The sequence below is a fragment of the Oratosquilla oratoria genome, chromosome 41 (assembly GCF_046742065.1).
Source record: "Oratosquilla oratoria isolate Oo_2021 chromosome 41, ASM4674206v1, whole genome shotgun sequence".
In the NCBI taxonomy this organism is placed as follows: Eukaryota; Metazoa; Arthropoda; class Malacostraca; order Stomatopoda; family Squillidae; genus Oratosquilla; species Oratosquilla oratoria.
The window spans coordinates 37,792,661-37,817,726 of NC_134817.1; the positions used below are offsets into that span (position 1 = coordinate 37,792,661).

General features: G+C 37.3%; 1 protein-coding gene across 2 annotated transcripts in view; it reads right to left on the reverse strand.

Annotated features, from left to right (window-relative positions):
• Positions 1 to 267: 267 nt before the first annotated feature.
• The window catches only part of LOC143021233 (uncharacterized), a 42,286-nt gene continuing 17,487 nt past the window's right edge, over positions 268 to 25,066 (reverse strand). For both annotated transcript variants that reach the window (XM_076178605.1, XM_076178606.1), the window contains exon 4: positions 268 to 24,954. In XM_076178605.1, the coding sequence (XP_076034720.1) occupies positions 23,779 to 24,954 (1,176 nt within the window). In that variant the 3' untranslated portion in view covers positions 268 to 23,778. The remainder of the gene's footprint in view (positions 24,955 to 25,066) is intronic.

Below are 25,066 nucleotides of genomic sequence, written 5' to 3' on the forward strand. Positions count from 1 at the left end.
CCTAAGGGTAATAGATGTTTGGACCAAGTTAGATGAGAAAGTGGTGTTTGCAAAAACAATACACAAATTTAAAAACAGTCTAGATAAAATGACATATGAAGATGGGACACCATGTGCATAGCTCCCCATCCCGTAAAATACAACTAGGTAAATACAAAGTTATAGACAGAATATATAACTGGGGCCAAATGTAGAAAAAGAATCTCAGTGCCAAAAATGGTAAGAAGTAGACCATTAATGATCTATTCAATGGAAAATGAAACAATCTTACTAGTACAAGTTCTTTATTTAATAATAATAATAAAAAAAATACTTACATTATCAATTACCAGGCATGGAAAAGTGCCGTAACAACTAAAATATTAACAGAATAGGCCTACAGTATTGGTATAGATTTGCAAAAACATCAAATACACAAAAATTTTAATATCAAACATTTGGTTCTTTTCTCTTCCTAGTAATTTATATATTGTTATCAACAATCAGAATTCCAGTTTGTTTATGAGAGCTTGAATTGTACAAATCCATATGAATATAGACAAAATTATGCAAATTCATCCTGTAATCTTACCATATAACAAATTGCACCGCATTACAAAAGGTTAAGAAACCTTCATTTCATCTACATTACTTGGCCTACACTGGAATGACCAACTATTTTGCATGTTAGATATAAAGAATATGTTACATACAATATATGCATTCTACACAGCATACCGTACTGCTAAATTTTCTCTCCTGACATCTATAAAGTAGAATCATACATTACTGATAATTAAGCACAGGGTTTAAAAGATCCATTTGATCTCAGGTACACTCACTTTCATACAAGGTCAGTTTAACAAATATCATATTGCTTAATCTACAAGTAATTTGTTAAAATTTTATAATTTCTTCCTACAATATAACAGCACCCCTTTTCCTGGAACATATTGAAATGTGTCATATTACTTCACTCTTCTTCAAAGATAACTAGTTACATAATATACTCTTGGGAAAAATATTGACTCATTTGTACAAACAACATACACTTCCATGCATTTATTTCTAGATACTTTTGCACACATAAAATCCACTTTTACCCACAAGCACCCATTTCATAACAAGAAGTAAGGATATGGTAAGGAATGGAGCTAAATTTGCAAACTAACTCACAGGAAGAAAAGAATATAGTCTAATTATGAACCATGACAGCTTCATTTGCCATGTCATACTTTATAATCACTACACAAAACCCTAAAATTGGAAGCAGAATGGTAAGATACACTCCTGAATTCTAACAAACTGACCTTCAAATAAGCCTACATGGTTTCTGTGTTTAAGAGATTCATGAACAGCATATCTACCACAGTAAGAGATTTTGAAAAATAAACTTACTCCCAGAATATTTTGAAAATATACTGAGAATCATTCAATAGTATAGTACTGGGCTTATAAACAGACTAGTAAAAGAAAATCTTTCAAACCCTTTGGTATGATAGTGCCCATTACAGAACAATAGATTAGTTTACTTAGATAAGAGGGGTATAGCAGTGCCCTTTATGGATTTTATTCAGGCTGATAACACAATACTTTTATTTGGCTGCAGAAATGTCACTGTCATGTAGGTGTTAATCTAATTTCTGTGCAACAAGAGCATATCTGTGTAAAGGATTCATAGATGATATGGTTTTGCAGTTCCATCTACACAGAGCTATAAACCTGAACATATTAATGCCATATACTAAAATGTACATATGCATATATTTATAAAATATATATATTTCATTAGCTCACAGGTACTTAATTGCCAATATGTGAGGACTAAGAGTAGTCCTGGCTGTGGAAACAAGACAAAGGCTTAGTCAGCTTCTGCATTTCAGTTGTTCTCACAGTCGTTGCTATTTAGCATACAGTGTCGGTGGATTACAACACAGGAGTTACTGAGGAAACCAAATGTTCTCTTGGGCTCTACCCAGATAGTCAGACATCCACCTAGTATTATGATCATATTTAGGTTCTCAATGCCAACTGCCAGTTCAATATTTGCTCACCATATCTAATTATGCTTTATCTTTTTATTTATATATTTCAAAGTGTAAAAAGTTTCTACAGTTTCTATCTATAGATAGTAAAATGTTCCAGTTTAAAAAATAACAATGATAGATAAAAAAAAAAAACAGAAACAAAGAAAAGAGGTAAGAGTACCGTATTTTCCGGCGTATAGTGCGCAACTTTTTTCCGTTGGAAGGGCCTAGAAATGGGGGGTGCGCGTTATCCGGTGGTGCGCATTATCTACGGCCTACGATAAAAATTCTGCGGCTGTGTGTAATTTTTTTCACAACAATGTGACGATGTTGGCCGTCACAAAGTCGGGACGGCACACCTCTCCGTGACGTTCCGTGAGAACAAGAAGAACAGCCATGGTGACATGAAAGAATACGCCAGCATGGGCTACCGTATATAAATATTTGGTATAGGTAGGTATCTATCGAATCTTATTTTTCATGTTTAAATAGGCCTAAACACCATGAAACATGATCAATATTCATGATATTTGCCGATGTTCACAGCATCCTAGTTTGAATTTTTATGCTGGCTTTGTTGCTTCACTTTAGGTATGGTACAAATTCCTTTGCGGCCGTTCATAAACTCGTGTCAAACACCTGACTACAACACCCTCTTTCGGGAGTTATATTAACTAAACGTCACCTCGATGAGAGACTGTCCTATTTCACCACTGTCATTGCTGGTTCAAAGCTAAAACGAAACAGTCTGTAGTTTGTTTCAATATTAAATAAAAAATGGTAAAGACGAATTATTTCCTCAAGATATAAAATGAACATTTTCTGTAAAAATCCCGAATTTTTTTTGTATATTTTACTTTCAATAAACTTTTTTTAGATCATATTTCCTACAAACTATTTAAGCTACAAAGTAATAAGGGACCAACGCACAACATGAGTCATATACCGGTACATGTAGTTCCGACTTTTTCTTAGTTGTGTCCTGATTGATGCCTAAACTGACACTTAATTTAGTGACAAATCAATAGATTTCCCAGTGGTGGCTCTAGCCAATGAAAAATAATTCTCCATGTAACCTCGTTCACATGATATAAATACCGATGTAAAACTGCGTTATAGACAAATGCGATCGGGCATGCGCGTTATACGTCGGTGCGCGCTATCTGTGTACTGAGATAAAGTGCATGGGTGCGCATTATAACTCGATGCGCATTATACGCCGGAAAATACGGTACACAAATTTGAACTCAAGTGCCAGAATTGGAGAAGTGAGTTGAAGTCAATGAAAGGTGGAAAAATGTCAGGGGAAGAGAGCTCCAGTGATCCATAGTGAAAGACAGAATAATGATTGACTTAAAAAAGCTAATTGCACAAAAAAGGGGTAAGACATTTCAGAAAATCTAGTGCTGCATGTCTTCTAAGCAGAGAGGCACACAGCTAATGAGTCCTGAAGAAGATATCTCAGAATTAAGAACAGAAGAAATATAAAGATGTACTATTGTAGTGGACAAGGAGAGATTGAAATTCATCAGTAAGAAAAAGATCTGATAAGGTAAAAGGCTATCCAACTCAGGAGTTCCTAGTGAGGCAAGTTACCCCAAACATGAGAAATATACTCCATACAATGGTGAATAAATCACCTGTATGGGCACCTGGTCTGGATGGATGCCATGCAGAATGTCTAAAAAAAGGAGGTACAGTGATGGTGGACTGGCTGGTGAGGTTATTTAATGTTTGCTGGAGAGAGGGTAGAGTGCTGGAGGACTGGAGGAGTGCCTGTATAGTTCCACTTTACAAGGGAAAAGGGGACAAGTGTGAATGTAGTAGTTTCAGAGGGATTAGCTTGTTAAGTGTAGTTGGGAAGGCTTATGGGAGGATCTTGATTGAGAGGATTAGGAGAGGAATAGAGGGAGTAATTGGTGAGGAACAGTGTGGATTTAGGACGGGTAGAGGTTGTGTAGATCAGATCTTTGTGGTAAGACAAATATGTGAGAAAGCTATAGGAAAGGGGAAGGATGTTTTTTGGGCTTTTATGGATCTGGAAAAGGCTTACGATAGGGTAGACAGAAAGGCACTGTGGGAGGTTATGCAGATATATGGGATAGGAGGAAAGCTTCTAGGAGCTGTCAAGAGTTTTTATGAGAGTACTAGAGCTTGTGTCAGGATTAGAAATGAAGAGAGTGAGTGGTTTGAGGTAAAGGTGGGACTTCGTCAAGGATGTGTCATGTCACCCTGGCTGTTCAACTTATACATGGATGGGGTAGTGAGAGAGGTAAATGCAAGGGTAGTGGGTCAGGGATTGGAGATGGTTAAAGAAAATGAAGAAAAGTGGGAGGTGAGCCAGCTGTTGTTTGCTGACGACACTGCGCTTGTGGCAGGATCGGAGGAGGGATTGAGGAAGTTGGTGACAGAGTTTGGGAGAGTATGTGATAGAAGAAAGCTAAAGATAAATGTAGGTAAAAGTAAGGTGATGAGATATACAAGGGGTGAAAGTGGCAGTACACTGGAAGTGAGCATTAAGGGAGAGTGACTGGAGGAAGTGGATAGTTTTAGATACTTGGGTGCAAATGTGGCAGGAAAAGGTGAAGGTGGAGGTAGAATGTAGATTGAGAGAAGCGAGTAAATGCCTTGGTGGATTGAATTGTGTAATGAGGAATAGACATTTGGGAATGGATGCTAAGAGGAGACTGTATGAAGGAGTGATTGTGCCAACAGCACTGTATGGGGTAGAAACATGGAACATAAGAGAGGAAGAGAGAAGGAGTTTGAATGTGTTTGAGATGAGGTGTCTGAGAAGTATGATGGGGGTTACTAGGCTAGATAGAGGGAGAAATGAGGTGGTGAGGAGAAGAACAGGGGTGGAAAGGGAGTTGGGACATAGGGTTGATGAAAGAGTATTAGGATGGTTTGGACACATGGAAAGAATGAGTGAAGGAAGATTAGTAAAAGAGGTATGGAAGGCAGATGTGGAGGGAGTGAACATGAGGGGATGTCCTAGGATGAGGTGGATGGATGGGGTGAAGGGGGCTTTGGGGAAGAGGGGAATGTCTGTTGAGGAAGGACAGGAGAGGACAGAAGACAGGGGTGAATGGAGAATGGTTGTATATGGATGTTGTGATGCAAGAGGTGGAATGGGCGGGGGGATGGGGAGTGAGGTAGTATGTGTGAGCAAAATTTGACGCAGCCCAAAGGGATTTCTCCCCGTCTTCTCCTTTTATGCATGGGGGGACGGAGAGGGGGGGGGTCGCCAATTTAATGAAGCGGCCTTGCTGTGGATGTGCTGTGTCTTGCGACAATGCTTCTGACCCAGGGCAGTGGACAAGGTGCAGGGATGACCCATCATCCAGGAGGTGCTAAGATAAGAGGGAAGAGGGAGGGTGGAGGGGTGTGGAGTGTATTTAGGGATGGAATGGGTGGGAATGATTTTATGCCTTTTCCTTTTTGGCTACCTCCCTTGTAAGGGGTAAAAAGCCTTGGTATATGTATGTATGGAGTCAGCGGTTAAATTTAGGAAATTTTGAAGGCAGTACAGAACACCTAGCTTTATTGAAGCTGCTCTAATAGTAGTTGGGTTAGAAGTTTTCTGGCTGAGTTTATTTGTGAAGGATAGTCCAAGAATATTTTGGGTGTCAGAAAGAAAAACTTGTGTGCCATTGAAGAAAATGGGTCAGCTCTACACAACATTGTATCCAGTGGTCAAGTGAAGAAAGCGAGTATTAGCGGCACTGAACAACACTAGGATTTCTCTTCCCCAATCAGACATAACAGAAGGTCAGAGGTCAGGTGTTCTGTAGTGATCCTTCTAGAGTAGGGGTTCTCAACCTTTTTTCCATTATGTACTTTGAAAGTCATCAGACCATCAACATGTATCCCCATTAACTTGACACAGAATAGAGAATGGTATTATATAAAGACTAAGTAAATATACGATGGCACCGCAATGGATACCAGATGGTTCAAATTATAATGATTTTATTCATCAGTTAAGCATTAACATCAAAAACAATATGCAACGTTCTCTCTCTTTTCCTAGTCATCTAAATGCCCCTGTAAACTGTCCCAGGAACCCCTGTTCTAGAGGAATGGAATGGTTTGAGGACATCTGGAGAATGGAGTACAAAAATGTAGTCATCAGGTGTCTGCCCTATACTCAGAAGGACGTCTAGTCAGAGGACCTGGTAGTCAGAAAGCCCAATAGTCAGAATTTTTTTTTTCTTTTTTTTTTTTTTAATGTTAGTTATGGTATCATTTAAATGAAAAGGACTGCTGCAATTTGCAAGAGGGGATAGAGAAGAGGTTGCCAATTAAATAAGGTGGCCTTGCTGTGGATGTGCTGTCTTGCTGCATTGCTTCTGACCCAAGGCAGTAGGAAGAATGCAGGGATGACCCATCATCCAGGAGGAGCCAAGAAAAGTAGAAGGGAGGGGTGGTGAATGGGAGTATGTGCGGATGAAATGGGTGGAAGTGGATTTATGCCTTTGACTTTGGTTACCTCCCTTGCAAGGGGGAAAAAGCTGTTGGTATATGTACGTATGTATTTAGTATATTTATATCTGCATGAGAGGATGGAGACAGGGGTTACTGATTAAATGAAGCGGCCTTGCTGTAGACGTGCTGTCTCTTGCTGCATTGTTTCTGACCCAGGGCAGTGGGAGAAATGCAGGGGTGACCCATCATCCAGGAGGAACCAAGAAAATAAGGAGGGAGGGGTGGTGAATGGGAGTGGAGTATGTGGATATGAAATGGATGGAGGTGGATTTATGCCTTTAATTTTGGCTACCTCCTTTGTACAGGGGAAAAAGACCTTGGTATATGTATGAATATTCATATGAAGTATATTTCATAGTTCAAACAGGATTCTGAGTATACAGTAAGCTGGTGCTTTATATTCATATATAGAAAGTGGTTCAATGAAGTCAAGAGACCATCCATATTCTGCTTGGAATTTCAACATGCTCAATTATTGTTTTTCCTATATTCCTAGGGCTAAGACTGAAAAATTTCTACAGAATTTTTTTTGGGGGCTACAGCATATCTTATCAATTTTCTGACTAGTGGGCCCATCATCAGTCAAATAGGTCATTCATGAATAGTAGGAAAACAATAAGAAATAGAACAGAATCCTGTACAATGCCACCAGAAATTATAGACATGAAAGAACAGCACTAATATGATAGCAATATTTAGAGTAATGACAGGCATGGGCATAGTTGAAGATCAGGGAAATAAAATCTGAAGGATATTAAAAAATACATTTCCATTCACATGAATTGATTCATGAAATGGTATGAAAGAAGATACAGTTAAGTAGTATGGAAGAAATAAAGGTAAAATATGATCAGTGGGACCAGAGACAAGACCTTATAAGCATAACTCTTATCCTGTATACTACAACTCAGTAAATATATACAGACGCTCCTCAACTTACGTTTTAGTTATGTTCCGAAGGGCCGAACATAACGTGAAAATGAACGTAAGTTGTTACTGTACGTTCCAGTAATGTATCAATCATACTGTACTATACATCCATAAATTCTATTACCACATCTTATAAAACACCCCTAAATCATTAATTATAAACATAACATTGTAAAATAATAACATTAATTTAAAAAAAATTAAATTCAAGCAACATAAAGTGAGATGGTGGAGAAGGAGGAGGGGAGGAGGAGGCAAGGCACATTCAGTCTGTCATTTGTGCCACGTAAACAATGGACGTAGTGTCATGCGTAAGTATTGTTTGAACGTCTCGTACTACGGAGAGCGTGCTAAACTAAAAAATTCACTCAAAAAAAAAAAAAAAATTACAAATTTTTTTTTAGTCAGTTCAAACGTAAAAGCGAAAAAATGTAAAACGAATCAACATAAGTAGAGGAGCATCTGTATTAATTTATTGTAGTTTATGGCATGTGAAGTTATGTGTAAGTCATATGATTGTGGTCTTATATTTCATTGACTGAAAAAATGCAGCCATACAGCAGCAAGCTAGTCATTCAGCTCTCAGAAAAAAAAAGAAAAAAAAAAAAATCATCTGTGTTCAGTTTACCTAACTCTTTTTTCCATTGACTAAACTTAGCTTTAACTTAACTGGACCATAATTGTATGGAAAAACTGTGTTTCTTGGTCCTTCAAATGTGTAAATTTTTTCTCAATTTGTTTCCTTGGTCTTGTAATGCTCTCTCTTCCCAAACTAAGAGATCTCTGTCATTTATTCACTTCTTTCAATGATATGAACACAGCAAATAATGTCATTATTTTCTCTTAATGATGGCAGGTCCAATATTTCTAATCTTTCCTGATATGATTTGTCTTCTAAGCTGTGAACAAATTTGGTTAGTGATCATTGTAATTTCTTTGTCTTATTTATATCCTTCCATTAGTGTGGGAACCACACTACCATTACATATTTTAATTTAGGACAGATAAGTTTCTTTACATTTTTTTCATCATATCCATGTAACAAAAAGACACTCATGGTCATAAACAATGTGTACATTCCACCCAATTTTACCGATGCATTTGCTGGATAATAACTTATGCATGACCAACACTCCAGATATTTTTCTTTTGCTCTTATAATTGTTTCATTCCCACTGAATAAGCCAGAGGTCTTTTTGCACTTTTATCCATTTCCAATAATTTACAATTTTTTGGCACTGAAATTCATTATCCATACACTCCAGTCATAGACATTGTACACTATTTTTAGATTTATTTCTATATATATATATTTTTTTCCCCTGCTATTTTTCTCACTGATTGAGTGGGTTAGGGTGTCACTACCTATGGCAGAGGTTAGGAGTGGAGGCAGTTTGACCTTGTCTAATAGGTGAGTTTGTTGTATGGTCACCACACTATATTAAATTCCAAAGTCATCCACAAGGAGGCATTGTACTTGCCTCCCTTGAGAGGGGAAGTTTGTGATATTAAACCAATTAAACTGAATTTCGTCATAATGTTTACATTGTAAACATGTCACTGTAACTTGTTGCTCCTTTGATCATGTCATTTATAAAGAAATATTATGGGTGCCAGTACTGATCCTTTGCTGGTTGTCAGATATAATGTGAAAAAGTAGAAGAAAGATATTCAAACTTGATAAAAGACCCAGTCCAGGGAGAGAATGCCAGCTCCTCAGGGCTGCACTTTCACACAAAGGTGAAGATGTTGATGAGATTTGAAGACAAAGAACAGGATAATTCTCTCCAACATTGATTTCACAAGACCACCATAAGCAGGTACTCATAATTTGTCATTGTCATGATTCTGTTGTTCACTTTAACATATGCATTACAAATAATTGGCAATAAAATTTCCACACAATAGTAGGAGCCTCTATTCAAGAAGGGAATTAACATTAGTGAGACTACATTTAATTGTAATTGCAATATACTTTTACTTTATAATACAACATGACACTCTCATTTTCATTTACATTAAATATTTTCTCTTCCTATCATTACATAACTTTAAAATCAATTTTCTATTACTATTTATATAAGATACAGGTCTCATAAAATTTTTGTACATATTTTTACTACATTATAAAGCACTAACATCAGCTCCAAACTTTTCAGTTACACAAAGCTTTTATTATATATTCATGAATATACAAGGGGGGTTGCAGACCTATGTCAACATCATGGAGTCACATTTCCATGCAACATGATGACAAAAAAATAATAATAATACAAATCAATGTATTAAAAATTCTTTCATCCGTATTTACATTTTCTCCAATACTACAATCATAATGTCACTGTTTTGAAGATACTATGCTATGCAAGTGTGTATTCACTCCACTATAGCTGTACTTTCTATAAGACCCCATGAGCATAGCTCCTTTCCTGTATGCTACAATTAAGGAAAAACACACACACACACACACACACAATCTGTCCTGGCAAATAAATCATGTAAGGAAAGACTAAAAGCATTGGGTCTGGCAACTTTGAAAGACCAAAGAGAAAGAGGTAATATGATTAGAGTATTCAGGTCACTAATGGGGACAGATTACATTGACAAAAGAGATCTCTTGATTAAGGACAGGAAGGCTTTAAGAGGTCATGAGAACAAATTAAAGAAGACAACATAGCTAAAGGATATGAAGAAATACATTTTTCCATATTGATACATAAATACTTGGAATGGCTTAGAAGGTTGATATAGGCCAAAATGGAACAATACATGAATTCAAATTTAAATTGGAAATCAAGGTTATAGATTAAGTTGGAACCACACATGAATTAGGTATAATTAATTAAAGAATAGGGGACTGGAAAGAACAAGGGTTGCTCCTTTCCAGTATACTACAATAAGTAAATGTGCACACACACACGTCAAAATGATGTGAAGAGATACAGTTTTCCATAGAGATGTATGATTATGTGGAATAGTTTAGGTGATATAGCCCAAGGTCAAACAAAACATGAGTTCAAATCTAAATATGATAATTGGAAATCAAAGATAAATTTGAGTTTAGTTATGTTAGAAAATTACAGAATAGGAGATGGGACCAAACAAGCATTGCTCCTTTCCTGTATACTACAATTAGGTAAATACACACACACAAACACACGAAAATAAAAAAAGACAGCTATAGAAGAGATTTGAAAAAGAACAGCTTTCCTCACAGAGTAATAGACAGTTGGAACAAGTTAGATGAGAAAGTGGTGTGTGCTAAAACAATACATGAATTTAAAAATTGTTTAGATAAAATGAGAAATGAAGACGGGACCCCACGAGCATAGCTCCCCTTCCCGTAAAATACAACTAGGTAAATACATGAAACTAGAAAGAATTCAAAGAGCACTAACAAAGATGGCACCAACACTTAGCATGTTGACATACGAACAAAGATTGGACAAACTAAACTTATTAACTCTGGAGCAAAGAAGAGAAAGAGGTGATTTGATAACCATCTATAGAATTATGAAAGGGATGGAAATCCTTGACAGGGATGATCTACTTAAATGGGACAGAAGAAATACAAGGGGACACAAGAAGAAACTTAAGAAGGACAGTTACAGAAGAGATCTGAAAATGAACAGCTTTTCACACAGAGTGATAGATACATGGCATAAATTGAACGAGAAAACAGTGAGTGCTAAAACTATACATGACTTTAAAAAGAACTGGATGCGGGAAGATACAACTGCGAGTCTCTACGAGCATAGCTCTTCTCCCGCAAAATACATGGAAGAAGATATGGAAAAATCATTGAAATCCTGATATGACCAAGACTGGAATATGCGTCAGTAGTATGGTCCCCGCACTGAGTGAAGGATATAGGCAAAACTGGGAGAATACAAAGGGCAGCAACCACACTGGTCCCCAGCCTGACAGATAAACCATATGAGGAAAGACTAAAAGCACTGGGGCTGCCAACTTTGAAAGACTGAAGAGAGAAAGGTGACATGATTACAATACTCAGGTCACTAAAGGGAATAGATTGCATTGATAGAAGAGGTCTGCTGATTAAAGATGGGAGGGATTTAAGAGGTCGTGGAAGTAAATTAAGAAAGGCCACATGTCGAAAGGATGTGAAGAAATACAATTTTCCATTTAGATGTATATGTGGAATAGCTTAGGTGATATACTCAGAGCCCAAGTTCATACAATACTTGACTCCCCATTTAATGGACAAACTAGTGCAAGGATTGGTCTGTTCCTGCCAAATGTAAACAGAACAGACCAGTTTGATAAATAACAGACAAATGGCCATACATATATTGGTTTCTTTTACCGTGCCTGAAACTAATATGGTAATATTGTATTATTGATTACTTTTAATAAACACAACAGGTAAATATGAAATAAATGAATAGAAATAAAGTTATTTCTTGGGTGGCATGGGGCAGGTACAGGTTGACGTATCACTGTAAAGTATTGTGCAACAACAGATGAATGACTTGGATCAGACAACTGTACACAGCAACAGGGTCTGTTAAATGGAGGGTCGAATGTACAGGAGTTCAAATCTAAATATGATAATTGGAAATCAAAGATATAAATTAAATTGAAGTCATATATGAATTTGAGTTTTAGTATGTTAGAAAATTAGAGAATAGGAGACAGGACCCAATAAGCATTGTTCCTTTCCTGTATACTACAATTAGGTAAACACACACACAATAGTAGAAAGACAAAGATGGCACCAACACTCTCCAATTTGACATACAAACAAAGATTGGATAAACTAAATCTACCAACCCTGGAACAAAGAAGAGAAAGAGGTGATTTGCTAACCATCTACAGAATTATGAAAGGGATGGAAATTCTTGATAGAGATGACTTACTAAAGTGGGACAGAAGAAAAACAAGAGGACATGAGAAGAAACTTAAGAAGGACAGTTACAGAAGAGATCTGAAAAAGAATAGCTTCCCACACAGAGTGATAGATATCTGGAACAAACTGAATGAGGAAACAGTGAGTGCTAAAACTATACATGACTTTAAGAACAAACTGGATGTGGAAAGATACAAAAGCGGGTCACTACGAGCATAGCTCTCTTCCCATATAATACAACTATAAGATGAAATTCAAACAAAAGAAGTGCAATGTCTAGGAAATGGGTCAAAAAGCAGAAAGAGACCATCATGGAGTTGTAAAACAGAAGATGGAGTAATCACAAAAGTAAAGGAGGAAAAGGATTTAGGATTCTTAGTTTGGGAAAATCTATCACCAGAAAATTATATAAACAGTGTAATGGGAGACATAAACTGTTAATGAACATAAGAATGACATTTCATTTTATTAACAAAGATATGATGAAAAGATGATAAAGAAAAAAAAAATCACATATACCAGATTGAAATATGCAGTGTTGGGGTCACCATATAATGAGATATACACAAAATAGAGGATACGAAGGGCAGCAACCAGAATGACTGAGAAGACATATGAGGAGCAATTGCAGAAACTGAGATTACCCATTTTGAAAGAATGAAGAGAGGTGATATAATAGTTACTTTCAGCATGGATCAAAAAAATTGAAAAACTATTACAGCAAAGTGAAAGAACATTAAGACAGCAAAAAATTAAAGAAGACCACTTAAAAAATGCAAGGAAGCACAGCTTTCCACACAGATGTGTAAATTTGTGGAACAAATTGGAAGATAAAGTACAAGCCAACAGCATGTATGCATTTAGGGAAAAGTTTGATAAATAAAGATACAATAATGGGACACCATGAGTACAGCTCAAACCATGTATGCTGCAATTAGGCAAATACAAACACACACATGAATACCTTGTCACTTGACAAAAATATTAACTAAATTGTGGATGAAACATACACCCTATGATGAATAGCTACATGGTTTTTCACTGCATACACAAGGTGATGGGAGGGGGATTGGAATGCTTGAACCACCCTAGACATGCAGCAGTGGTACAACCTGTGTAAAGTGAAGGACATAAACAAAATTATGAGAATACAAAGAAAAGCAACCAAATGGGTTCCTAGATTTGCAAATCAAATATACAAAGATTAGAAGCACTGAACCTACCATCACTGAACAAAGAGGTGACATGACCATAGTGTTATTGAAGGAAACAGATAAAACTGACACAGAAGATCTCTTGATTACAGATACAGCAATGGGAAGAAATTTGAGACCACATGTTTAAAGGATGACACAATAGTTTTCTGTATACTGTTCATACATCAACTCCTAGAACAGCCTACAAGATGATATTGTACATGTATAGCCCAAACTAAGACCACAAGGAAATTTAAAACTAGATATTGTGTTCAAGGAAATGTAAATGGGCCAATGATGAGTACCTGCAAGTGTTGGTCTCGCAAGATGGACAGCAAAGCTACCCATTTTCAAAACCCATCAATCCCCTCCTCTCCATCAGGAGGTGCAGCCCTGAGGGGTTGACACTGTCTCTAGACTGGGCCAAAGATCTCTCTCTATCAACTTCAAGTGTATTTTCTACACTTTTCCACACATGAGCTGACAACCAGTAACTGCTCCCCTTCCCCTATTGCTTTCAGCTGGTGACATAGAAACAGCCTCACACAAATACCACACAGACAAAAGTCCAAAGTTCCTTCCCAGAGACATCTGTGAAAAGGCCCAAGGACCACTGCCAGTCATTGTGAGGTTATGGGTTTTCCACTACGTGAAACTGAAGGCAACAATTAATCAATCAATTACAAAATATAAAAGTGGGTCTTCATCATTTCATTAATACAGTTATGGGAGTGAAGACAAACACAACTAATACATATGCTGTACATGTAAATACAATATTAAAAATAAACTATGATGTACAAATTATTTTAACAGTACTGTACTGTACTAACCATGCTAGGAAGTAAAGCTGTACTTACAGAAGGTTATGTAAATGGTGTCACAACTGCACTGTTTGTGAACTTCCATCTTGTACATTGAACAATGTATGTTATATCAGTAAGTAGTTCAGAAGGAATATAGCATTCATTATATCTGAAATTTGTTATAATGGTTACTAGGTTGGACAGAGTGAGAAATGAGGAAGTAAGGAGGAGAGCAGGTGTGGAAAAGGAGAAATATAGAGCTCATGAAAGATTATTGGGATGGTTTGGACAAATGGAAAGAATGAGTGATGAAAGATTAGTAAGAGGTGTAGAAGGCAGAGGTGAAGAGAGTGAACTTCAGGGGCTGACCAAGGATGAGATGGATGGATGGGGTAAAAGGGGCCTTGAACAAGAGGGGAATGTCTGTTGAGAAAGGAAGGGAGAAGACAAGATATAGGGATGAGTGGAGAATGACTGTGTATGGATGATAATTTCATGCAAGGAAGGGAGGAATGGGGATTGGGGGTGCTTATGTGTGAATGATTTTGATGCAGCCTGAAGGGATGTCTCCCCTTTTTCTCTTTTTCCACACGAGGGGACAGAGAGGGTGGATTGCTAATTAAGTGAAGCAGCCTTGCTGTGAATGTACTCTGTCTTGCTGCATTATGTTTGACCCAGGGCAGTTGGCAGATGCAAGAACGACCCATTATCCATGAGGAGTTGGGATGGGAGGGGTGGAGTGGGTGGTGGGAGTGAAATAGGTGGGAATAGGTACGTCCCTCTGACTTGACTACCTCCCTTATAAGGGGAAAAAGCTCTTGGTACATAGATAGATATAATGGGATTCATTATAGTGAGGGTTTACTGTTATGTCTGTTCTGTGATATCTATGTGTTCCTGAAAGATGTGAGGTGCTGGGGGCAAATGGAAGATATGTGGATGGTATAATTTGGGTTTAAGTTTCTTGTTGCATTCTATGGGCTGATGTTTTACAATGTGATGTGATGGGTGTGTTGGTTTGAGGCTCAAAGATCAGCTCTTCACTTTAAATATGAGCCTTAATCCATATGATCACTTAAACAAAATAATCAAAAGAACTTACAATGTGGTATCAAAAAGTTCTGAGACTAGTTTCATAGCATGCCAACATATGGTAATACAGGGATGTATGTTTTGCCATCTTGAGCAGTAAAATTTGTGAGTTTTGCTATAGGTGTTTCTGTGACCACATGTACAGGCACACTTGTGATTTTATCATGAACTAGAGTAGAGCAAACATCAAATTCTGTTTCAAATTCAGCAAATCTATGATGGAGACCTTTGACGTGTATGTCAATAAAACATTGGGTCATGCAAGGTGTTCCAAGTGACACATATGCTCCAAGAGGGGCAGAACATCACTGGAAGACAACAAAAGGTCAGGACATAATTACACAACTTTAATCCTCCAAAATTCAGAAACAATTCACTGAATTTTGCATGAGGATCATCATAGATCCATTAAGGATATTCTTGTCATCATTGGTGAGTCATAGAAGTGCAGGCAATCCTCTCATATACAGTAATTTGAACACACACCTCACAGTTCCATGAGACTTAGGTCTACATATATGTCCCAGAAACCAAATAACAGTATCTCTATTATTGCCAGACATACCCAAGAAGATGTTCATTTTCTTTCAACATTTACATTATGAATACATCCCCGGGGCCAGACTGGCCAATTCTTCAGCAATCTTTTTTGGTGTCTGAGGAAGGACATTTGGCAAAAATGGCTTGAGATGTGATATAAGGCCAACTGAATGCTCAATGATAACAATGTACCTCACTTACTGAGCTCTTGAAATATGTGAGTTTCTTGACTGCAAAAAACAAGATCATCCTGCTCACCAGATTTGGCCCCTTAAGACTTTTTCCTCTTCCCCATATTCCCCAAGTTGAGGCTGCAGCTGATAGGGTGCCATTTAGAATTCTATGAAGGAGCTTCAAAGCAATTTGTAGAAGATGCTCAACAAACTTTGTGAACAAGACTTCCCAAATACATTTGAGCAGTGGCAATGGCAGTGGAAGCACTGTACTGCTGCTCAAGGAGACTATTTTACAGGGGATGGTGCCCAAACTTAAATCAAGTAGTTTCTTGATACCACCTTCTATATATTAAATTTAACTTTCATTACTCTAACCAAGATATGGCAAAAATACTAGTAACTCACACAAAAATATTTGTGACCCCATATCTCAAACCTAGCTTGGAAGCATCCACTGTGGTCAGTGCCACTTATGCCCGCATAAGAAAATCATACCCAAACAGGAAAAGATCCAAAGAATTATCACTTGATGGATATCAAACCTACGGGAGCAGTCAAATAAAGAGAAACTGGAGATCCTAAGAAATGGTACTTGATCATTATGTATAAATGTATATAAGGCAAAACTTATACATATGGAAGACTGACATGCAATGTGGTAACACACAAATTCAAATTACAAGGAACATATATATATATATATATATATATATATATATAAAATGTAATGACACTGGTCTTCCTAAACTAAGTAGTAGAAAAATAAAACCAGATTACAAGGACAATGGCAGATCTCCAAACACAAATAAAGAAACAGGACCCTAAAATACAATCATAGCTCTATTATTGTACATTACAATAAATGCAAAGTTGAAGCAATATTGTTTTATGGTGAAATTGAAACATGGGAAAGAAATTTCTTAATTAATGGTGGATGGGGAAGTTTACAAAGAGGTATGAACTCAAGACTGAAATGATGAACAAAATATTTCAATTAGTTTTCACTATGGAACACATGGGGGAAATTACATCTTAGAGAAGAAAGATGTGAAGAGTACTGTTGGGTTGAAAGATGTATGAAAAAATATATATATTATAATAAAAGAAATCCTATGGATATTGATCTAAATTGGACTGGAAACCAAAAATCTCTCTAGGGGACACGTCCCCTCCGGCCCCTGATTGGCTGAGTGGCGATGTCACAGCAACAGAGATGAATGATGGGCAAGAGTGATGATGGCATAGCAATGAAGACGACTGACTGGGCGAGAACAGTGACATCACGGCAACAGACAACTGATTGGCTCCGAGTGAAGGGAGCTCGCCCAAAGGGCCAAGCCCCTGTGTAGCAGGGCCAAGTGCAGCCTGTTGCTGGTATGTATATGTATATATATATATAATATATACACATATATGAATATATTTATATATATATATATATATATATATATGTTTGTGTACTTCACACAAAAAGCTACTAAGAAAAATTGAAACAATAGGTGGAGTACAAGGAAAGTTATTGGAATGGATGAAAGATTTCTTGAATGGGGGAAAAAACGAGGCTGGTACTTAGAGACAAAAACTTGACTTGGGAAGAAATGATAAGTGGAGTCCCACAAGGTTCTGTATTGGCTCTGATGTTTGCCATATATTTAAATGACATGGATGAAAGTGTGGAATGTTATATGAACTTCTTTGCAGATAATGTGAAACTACTAAAGAGAGTAAGTACAGAGGGAGATTGTAAATCACTACAAAAAGACCTGGACAAAGTCTGGGAATGGAGTTAAAAGTGTGAAGTGATCTTCAACATCAAGAAATGTAGTATAATGGTATTTGGGAAAAGTAAAAATAGAATATTGGGACAATATAAAATTAGTACAAAGGAAGTTAAAAAAGTCAACTCAGAAAGGGACCTAGGAGTAATTATCAGCAATGACATGGCACCAGACAAACATATCAACAGAATAGTCAGAGAACCCTTCAATTTACTAAGATCAATGAAAGTGGCCTTTGACTACTTGGATGAAGAAATGGTAAAGAAAATATCAGTTACATTGATAAGACCAAGATTGGAGTACACTGCAACACTATGGACACCCAGTACTCAAAAGAACATAAAGAAATTAGAATTCAAAGAGTAACAATAAAGATGGCACCAACACTCTCCAAACTGACATACAAAGATTGGCCAAACTCAAACTACCAACTCTGGAACAAAAAGAAGAAAGAGATCTACTAACCATCTACAGAATTATGAAAGGGATATAAGTCCTTGATAGAGATGTTTAGTGGGATAAAAGAAAAACAAGAGGACATGAACAGAAACTTAAAAAGGATAGTTAGAGAAGAGATCTGAAAAAGAACAGTTTCCCACACAGAGTGGTAGATATCTGGCACAAATTGAATAAGGAAACACCAAGTGCAAAAACTATACAAGAATTTAAGATTGAACTGGATACTGAAAGATACAAAAATGGGTCACTATGAGCATACCTTTCTTCCCGTAAAATACAACTAGGTAAATACACACACACGCGCGCAAAGAGAACAGAGACCGAAAGCAAGGAATTCTATTGGAGAGTAATCGACATGAGACTGAGGAAATGGTACATCAGAATGGACGAACCAAAGACAGAAAAAATGGAGAAAGAAGAAAATTGAAAGTGGCCTATACCAACATCGACGGATTAATTTCAGGACTGAATGAACTAATGATTACCTGCTAGAAGAAAAACCAGACATAATGGGAATTGTGGAGACTAAACTAATGGGTGAAACACCATCCATCAATGTTGGACATGGATTATACAATTACTGGATTAAAAACCGAAACAAGAAACAGGGATGAGGAATCATGTTCTTGGGCAAGAAAAACTTGAATGTGATAAAAATTGTGGAGGGCAAAGGTAATGTAGAACTGATCATGATAAAAGTTGAGGACAAGAACATAAAAAGCAAAAAGTTCGTGGTGACTTATGTGCCCCTAAAAACAAACACTTGGAAAGAGAACAAGCATACAAAAATGCTAGAAGATACAAGGCAATCATTATATGAGATACTAATGGGCAGGGGTAATCTGGTAATTATGGGGGACTTCAATTGCAAAGAAATTTGTTGGGAGAACACGACAGTGAGAGAAGACTTGTGGGGTAATGTACTACTGGGCATGACCATGGAATACACAATGACTCAGTGGGTCAGTGAAAACACCAGATACAGAAATAACGAGGAGCCGTTGAAACTAGATTCAATATTTACAACAGAACCTGAAATTGTGGACAAAATCCAATACAAGACACCATTTGGAAAGAGTGACCATATACTCATTGAGAGTGAACTAAAGGAAGAAATATACATGGAGAGAAATGAAGAGCATAGGAAAGGAAGATTGATGTACAACAAAACGGACTTTGCAAAACTAAAGAAATTCTTCCAAAATGCAAATTGGGAAAATCTTTACATGGAAGACACAAAAGTAGAAGAGAAATGGGATATCTTGATGGATAATTACAATGAAGGGGTGAATAGGCACATACTAAGACAGAACCTAGAGTGTACATTAAATGCTGGTTCAACAAAAGATGCAGTGAGGCAAAAGATGGAAGGGACAGAGCTTGGAAAAGATAGAGAAAAGATAAAAAACATGGAAAATGGCAAGTTTATATAAACTATAGAAATGAGTATGTTAAAGTGAGAAGAGAGGAAAAAAGGAACCATGAAAAGGATATCATTGATAAATGCAAAGAGCAACCCGAGCTATTCTATCCATATGTGAATGATAAAATTAAAAACAAACAGAAAATGGTGAAACTATGCCAAGGGAATATAGAATACACAGAAGAACTAGAAATGGCCAAAGTCGTGAATAATCACTTGAAATCTGTCTTCAATAGAGAGAAAGCACAATATTGGGATGAAGGAAATGAAAGGCGATCTCTCCCCATGAGCGAGATAACAATAACACAAAAAAAAAATAATGGAACATCTATCAAACCATGACTTCAGGAAATCACATGGCCCGGATGGAATTGCAAATTGGATTCTAAAAGAATGCAAAGATGAACTAACAGACAAAATACATAACATAATAAGTTGCTCACTTAAAGAAGGAAAAATACCAAAAGACTAGAAAAAATGCTAACATTGTACCGATATATAAAAGAGGAAACAAGGAAGAACCAACTAACTACAGGCCAGTCTCATTAACAAGCACTATTGCCAAGATTTGTGAGAAAATCTTCAAGAATAGATAGGTAAAACACCTGGAAGACAACAATATAATAAACCCAAGACAGTTGGGGTTCAGACAAGGAAGATCATGTACCACAAACTTAATATGTTTCTACTCAAGATTAATAGACATAGCACAAGAAATGAATGGGCTGATTGTGCCTTCCTGGACTTACAAAAAGCTTCTGACAAAGTACCACACAAAAGATTATTAAAAAAAATTACCAGGAACATATAGGAGGGATACAAGGAAACCTACTAAAATGGATGGAGGGCTTCCTGATTGGTAGAAAGATGAGAGTAGTGCTCAGAGAAAAATATTCAGGTTGGAAAGAGGTGATCAGTGGAGTACTGCAAGGATCTGTATTGGCTCCAATAATGTTTTCTTTTTATGTGAATGACATGGATGATGATGTGAAATGTTACATGAGATTCTTTGCAGATGACGCCAAACTGTTCAAAACTGAAAAGGATTGCGAATCACTGCAGGAAGACCTGAATAAGGTATGGAATTGGAGCAAGAAATGGGAAGTGGACTTCAATATTAACAAGTGTAGCATAATGGAGTTTGGAAAAAGCAAAAATAGAATATCATGACAATATAAAACTGGAAGCAAGGAGGTAAAGAAGGAGAGATCCGAAAAAGACTTGAGTGTAATTATCTCTAACAACTTGTCCTATGATAAACATATAAACAAAATTGTCGGAGAATCCTACAACTTGCTAAGATCAATAAAAGTGGCATTTACATATTTTGATGAAGAAATTATTTTAAAAATATTGGTCACACTGATAAGGCCTAGACTAGAATATGCGTCGATATTGTGGTCACCCAGTACCAAAAAGAATATAAAGAAAATAGAAAGAATCCAGAGAGCAGCAACAAAAATGGCACCTGCACTTGCAAACGTGTCATATGAGGAGAGATTGGCTAAACTGGAGTTACCGACTCTGGAGCAAAGAAGAGAGAGGTGACCTACTGACCATCTACAGAATCATGAAGGGCACAGAAATACTCGATAGAGAGGGCTTGTTAAACTGGGACAAGAGAAGCACAAGAGGACATGGAAAGAAAATAAAAAAACAAAGCTATAGAAGAGATCTGAAGAAAAAAAAATTCCACATAGAGTGGTAGACACTTGGAACAAACAGGACAATGAAATAGTGTACGCAAACTAGAGCAAACTAGACACTGCAAGATACAAAGCCGGGACACCATGAGCATAGCTCCCCTTCCCGCAAAATACAACTAGGTAAATACACACACACACACATATATATATATATATATATGTCCATGTGTTATGAAAGTGAAGAAATACACAAACTACTGGAAACACTGGATGTGAAGTTTAGGGCCTGATGGGGTCTCAAACTAGATACTTAAGGAATATAAGGAATAACTTATGGACATGTCATAACCTAGTTATGTTCATTAAAAGAAGGGATAATGCCACAGTACTGAAAAGGAACTAACATGATTCCAATATATAAAGAAAGAAATAAGGAGCCATTGAATTTCAGACCAGTGTACCTGGTTGCCATAATAACAATACTGTGAGAGAGAACTGGTTAATATAGGTGAGGGGTGGTGAATGGGAGTGGAGTGTGTGGGGATGAAATAAGTTGTATTTACCTAGTTGTATTTTAAAGGATGAGAGCTACGCTCGTAGTGACCCATTTTTGTATCTCTCCGCATCCAGTTTATTCTTAAAATAGTGTATAGTTTTGGCATTCACTGTTTCTCCGTTCAGTTTGTTCCAGACATCAATCACTCTATGTGGGAAGCTATTCTTTTTCAGGTCTCTTCTATAAGTATCCTTTAGTTTCTTTTCATGTCCTCTTGTTTCTCTTCTGTCCCACTTTAATAAGTCAACTCTATCAAGGATTTCCATCCCTTTCATAATTCTGTAAATGGTCAGTAAATCACCTCTTTCTCTTTTCTGTTCCAGTGTTGACAGATGTAGTTTCTCCAATCTTCATTCATATGTCAGATTTGCCAGTGTAGGTGCCATTTTTGTTGCTACTCTTTGGATTCGTTCTAATTTTCTTATGTTCTTCTTTGTGCTGGGTGCCCACAATGTTGCGGCATATTCTTGTTAAGGTCTTATCAGTGTAACCACTATTTTATTAACCATCTCCTCATCTATGTAGTCGAAGGCCACTTTCACTAATCTTTGTAAGTTAAAAGTCTCTCCAAGTGGGAGTGGATTTATGCCTTTTGACCTTGGCTACCTCTCTTGTAATGGGGAAAAAGCCCTTGGTATATGTATATAAATACTTTGAAAAGATGAAGTGAAATCATCACCAGGTCATACAAATAAATTGAAAAGACCATATCTGGAGGACATCTAGAAATACATTTTGCCATACAGATATGTCAACGCCTGGAATAGCCTATAAAACCCACAGTCAAAACCATAAATGAATTTAAAGCTAGGTATGACTGATGGAGAAAGAAAAGGAGACCCCAAAAGCATAGCTCCTTTTTTGTATAGTATGGTAAATGCACACACACACAAACTAGGCCAGGTATGACCACGAGGAGGGAGAAAAAAAAAAAAAAAGAGAGAGAGAGAGAGAGAATAGAGGACAGGACCCAAGTGTTGCTCCTTTTCCTGTATACTACAATTAGGTACATACAAACAGGTAAATACACACACATGCACGCACCAAACATTTATGATTTTTCTTAATTTGTGATACAAATGCTTAACACTAAGTTAGCAGCCTATTTTTCCAAGTCATTCAACCTCTAGTAATGAATAAAAATATTTTTATAATTGTGGAGAGAATGGAATGAAAATTATATAAATTCTGTAAACTCACATGGAACCAACATCTTTCTTCCCCTTCAAAACCCAACATCAATACAGTAGGCGCCCTTTACCTGCAGGAGATACATTCCAAGACCCCAGCCTGAAACCATGGAAAGTACTGAATTCTATATACACTGTGCTATCATTTGAAGGATGCATTTTATTGTTTCTCTTATCCAAATTACTCATATTACTACTCTTGCTCTTTGGGGCCATTACCAAGTAAAATAAGAATTATTTGGACACAAGCACTACAATATAGGAAGAGTAAATCTGATAACTGAGAGGGCCGCTAATTGACTAAACAGGTGGGTAGCATATACAAAATGGATAAGCTAGGCAATGACATAAATCACGTCCCAGGTGGGACAGTATTGGAGCATGAGATTTCATCACACAACTTGGAGCAGTACTTAATTTAAAAGATATGGATTGTCTATTTCTCAAATTTTCCATGTAATACAGTACTTTCAGATCATAGATTACTGAACCTGCAGAAAGTGAAACTGTGGGTAGGAGAAGGTACTACTATACTGAAATATATTTCTGAGTGTTCATTTTGATATTTCCAAAACAATAAATTTTTGGCAATTATATAAAGAAAAATCATCACTTCATCACTTTACATTGCAATATAGGGAACAGATTCAGTCTTTTCCTCCACAATACTCTGTTGTTGTTGTTGCTGTAGCTGCTGATGTTGTTGTTGATGCTGCTGCTGTTGTTTCTGCTGTCCTTGTTGCTGTTCAACTTGTTGATGTTTGTGAGTAACTTTATGACGATTAAACTGGTAGCGGTAGGCAAAAGCTTGGTCACAATGTGGGCACTCATATGGACGCTCTCCTGTGTGGATGCGCAGGTGTTTGTTCAGGCTAGATGTGCGAGTAAATCCAGTGTTGCATAAAGAACAGCGATATGGCTTTTCACCAGTGTGACTAAGTATGTGTCGACGAAGGTCACTGTTTTGGTGGAAAGCAGCATCGCAGGTGTTACACACAAATGTCTTATCATTCTGTGGAAGAGGTGGAGCTGGAGGATTCTCTGGATGTGAGGCTGCTGAATGCCGAATGAGTCGTGCACGATTGGTGAATGCACGTCCACAGGGCTTGCATACATGCATGTGTTGATGTTGCACTTTATGAGCATCCAGGCTCTCCTGATCTGAAAATGTCTGGAAACATTCCAAACAAGTGATTACATCAGGATGTACCTGCTGCATGTGTGCTCGCAGAGTTCGCTTCTGGGCAAAAGCCTTCCCCTCAGGACACACTTGACATTCTATGGGATTGGCTACCAACATCACTCGAGGAGAACCTGATGTTTTTTGCTCAAGAGACACCTGCTGCTGAGGTTGTTGCTGAGAGTGTTGTTGTGGTTGTTGAAGATGTGGTTGAGGTTGTTGCTGCTGCTGCTGCTGTTGTTGCTGCTGCTGCTGTTGTTGTTGTTGCTGCTGCTGTTGTTGTGGTGGTTGCTGCTCCTCTTGTTGTTGTGGTTGTTGCTGCTGTTGTGGTTGTTGTTGCTGTCGTTGCCGATGTCGTTGTCGTTGATGTTGTTGTTGTCGCTGTTGATGTTGCTGCTGTGGCTGTTGTTGTTTCTGCTCCTCTTCAGGCAGTTGGTCACCTTTAGCAGCATCCACATGAGAAAAGAGGTTGATAACCTCCCCACTAATAGTGGAGTACTGAACATGTCCCTCTGAGGACATCTGGGTGGTATATGTAACTGTGCCTTCTCCAGGCCCTGCACCACCTGTCTGAATCATAACAGCTTCTCCTCCACTGGCCATTGGCATCCCTACCACCTGCAAAGACTTCTCATGAGAATCCAAACATATTTCTAAAAATCTGAAAAAGATAATACAAATCAGTTATTGCATATCAGATATTAAAACACAAAAAGCTCAAACAGTACTT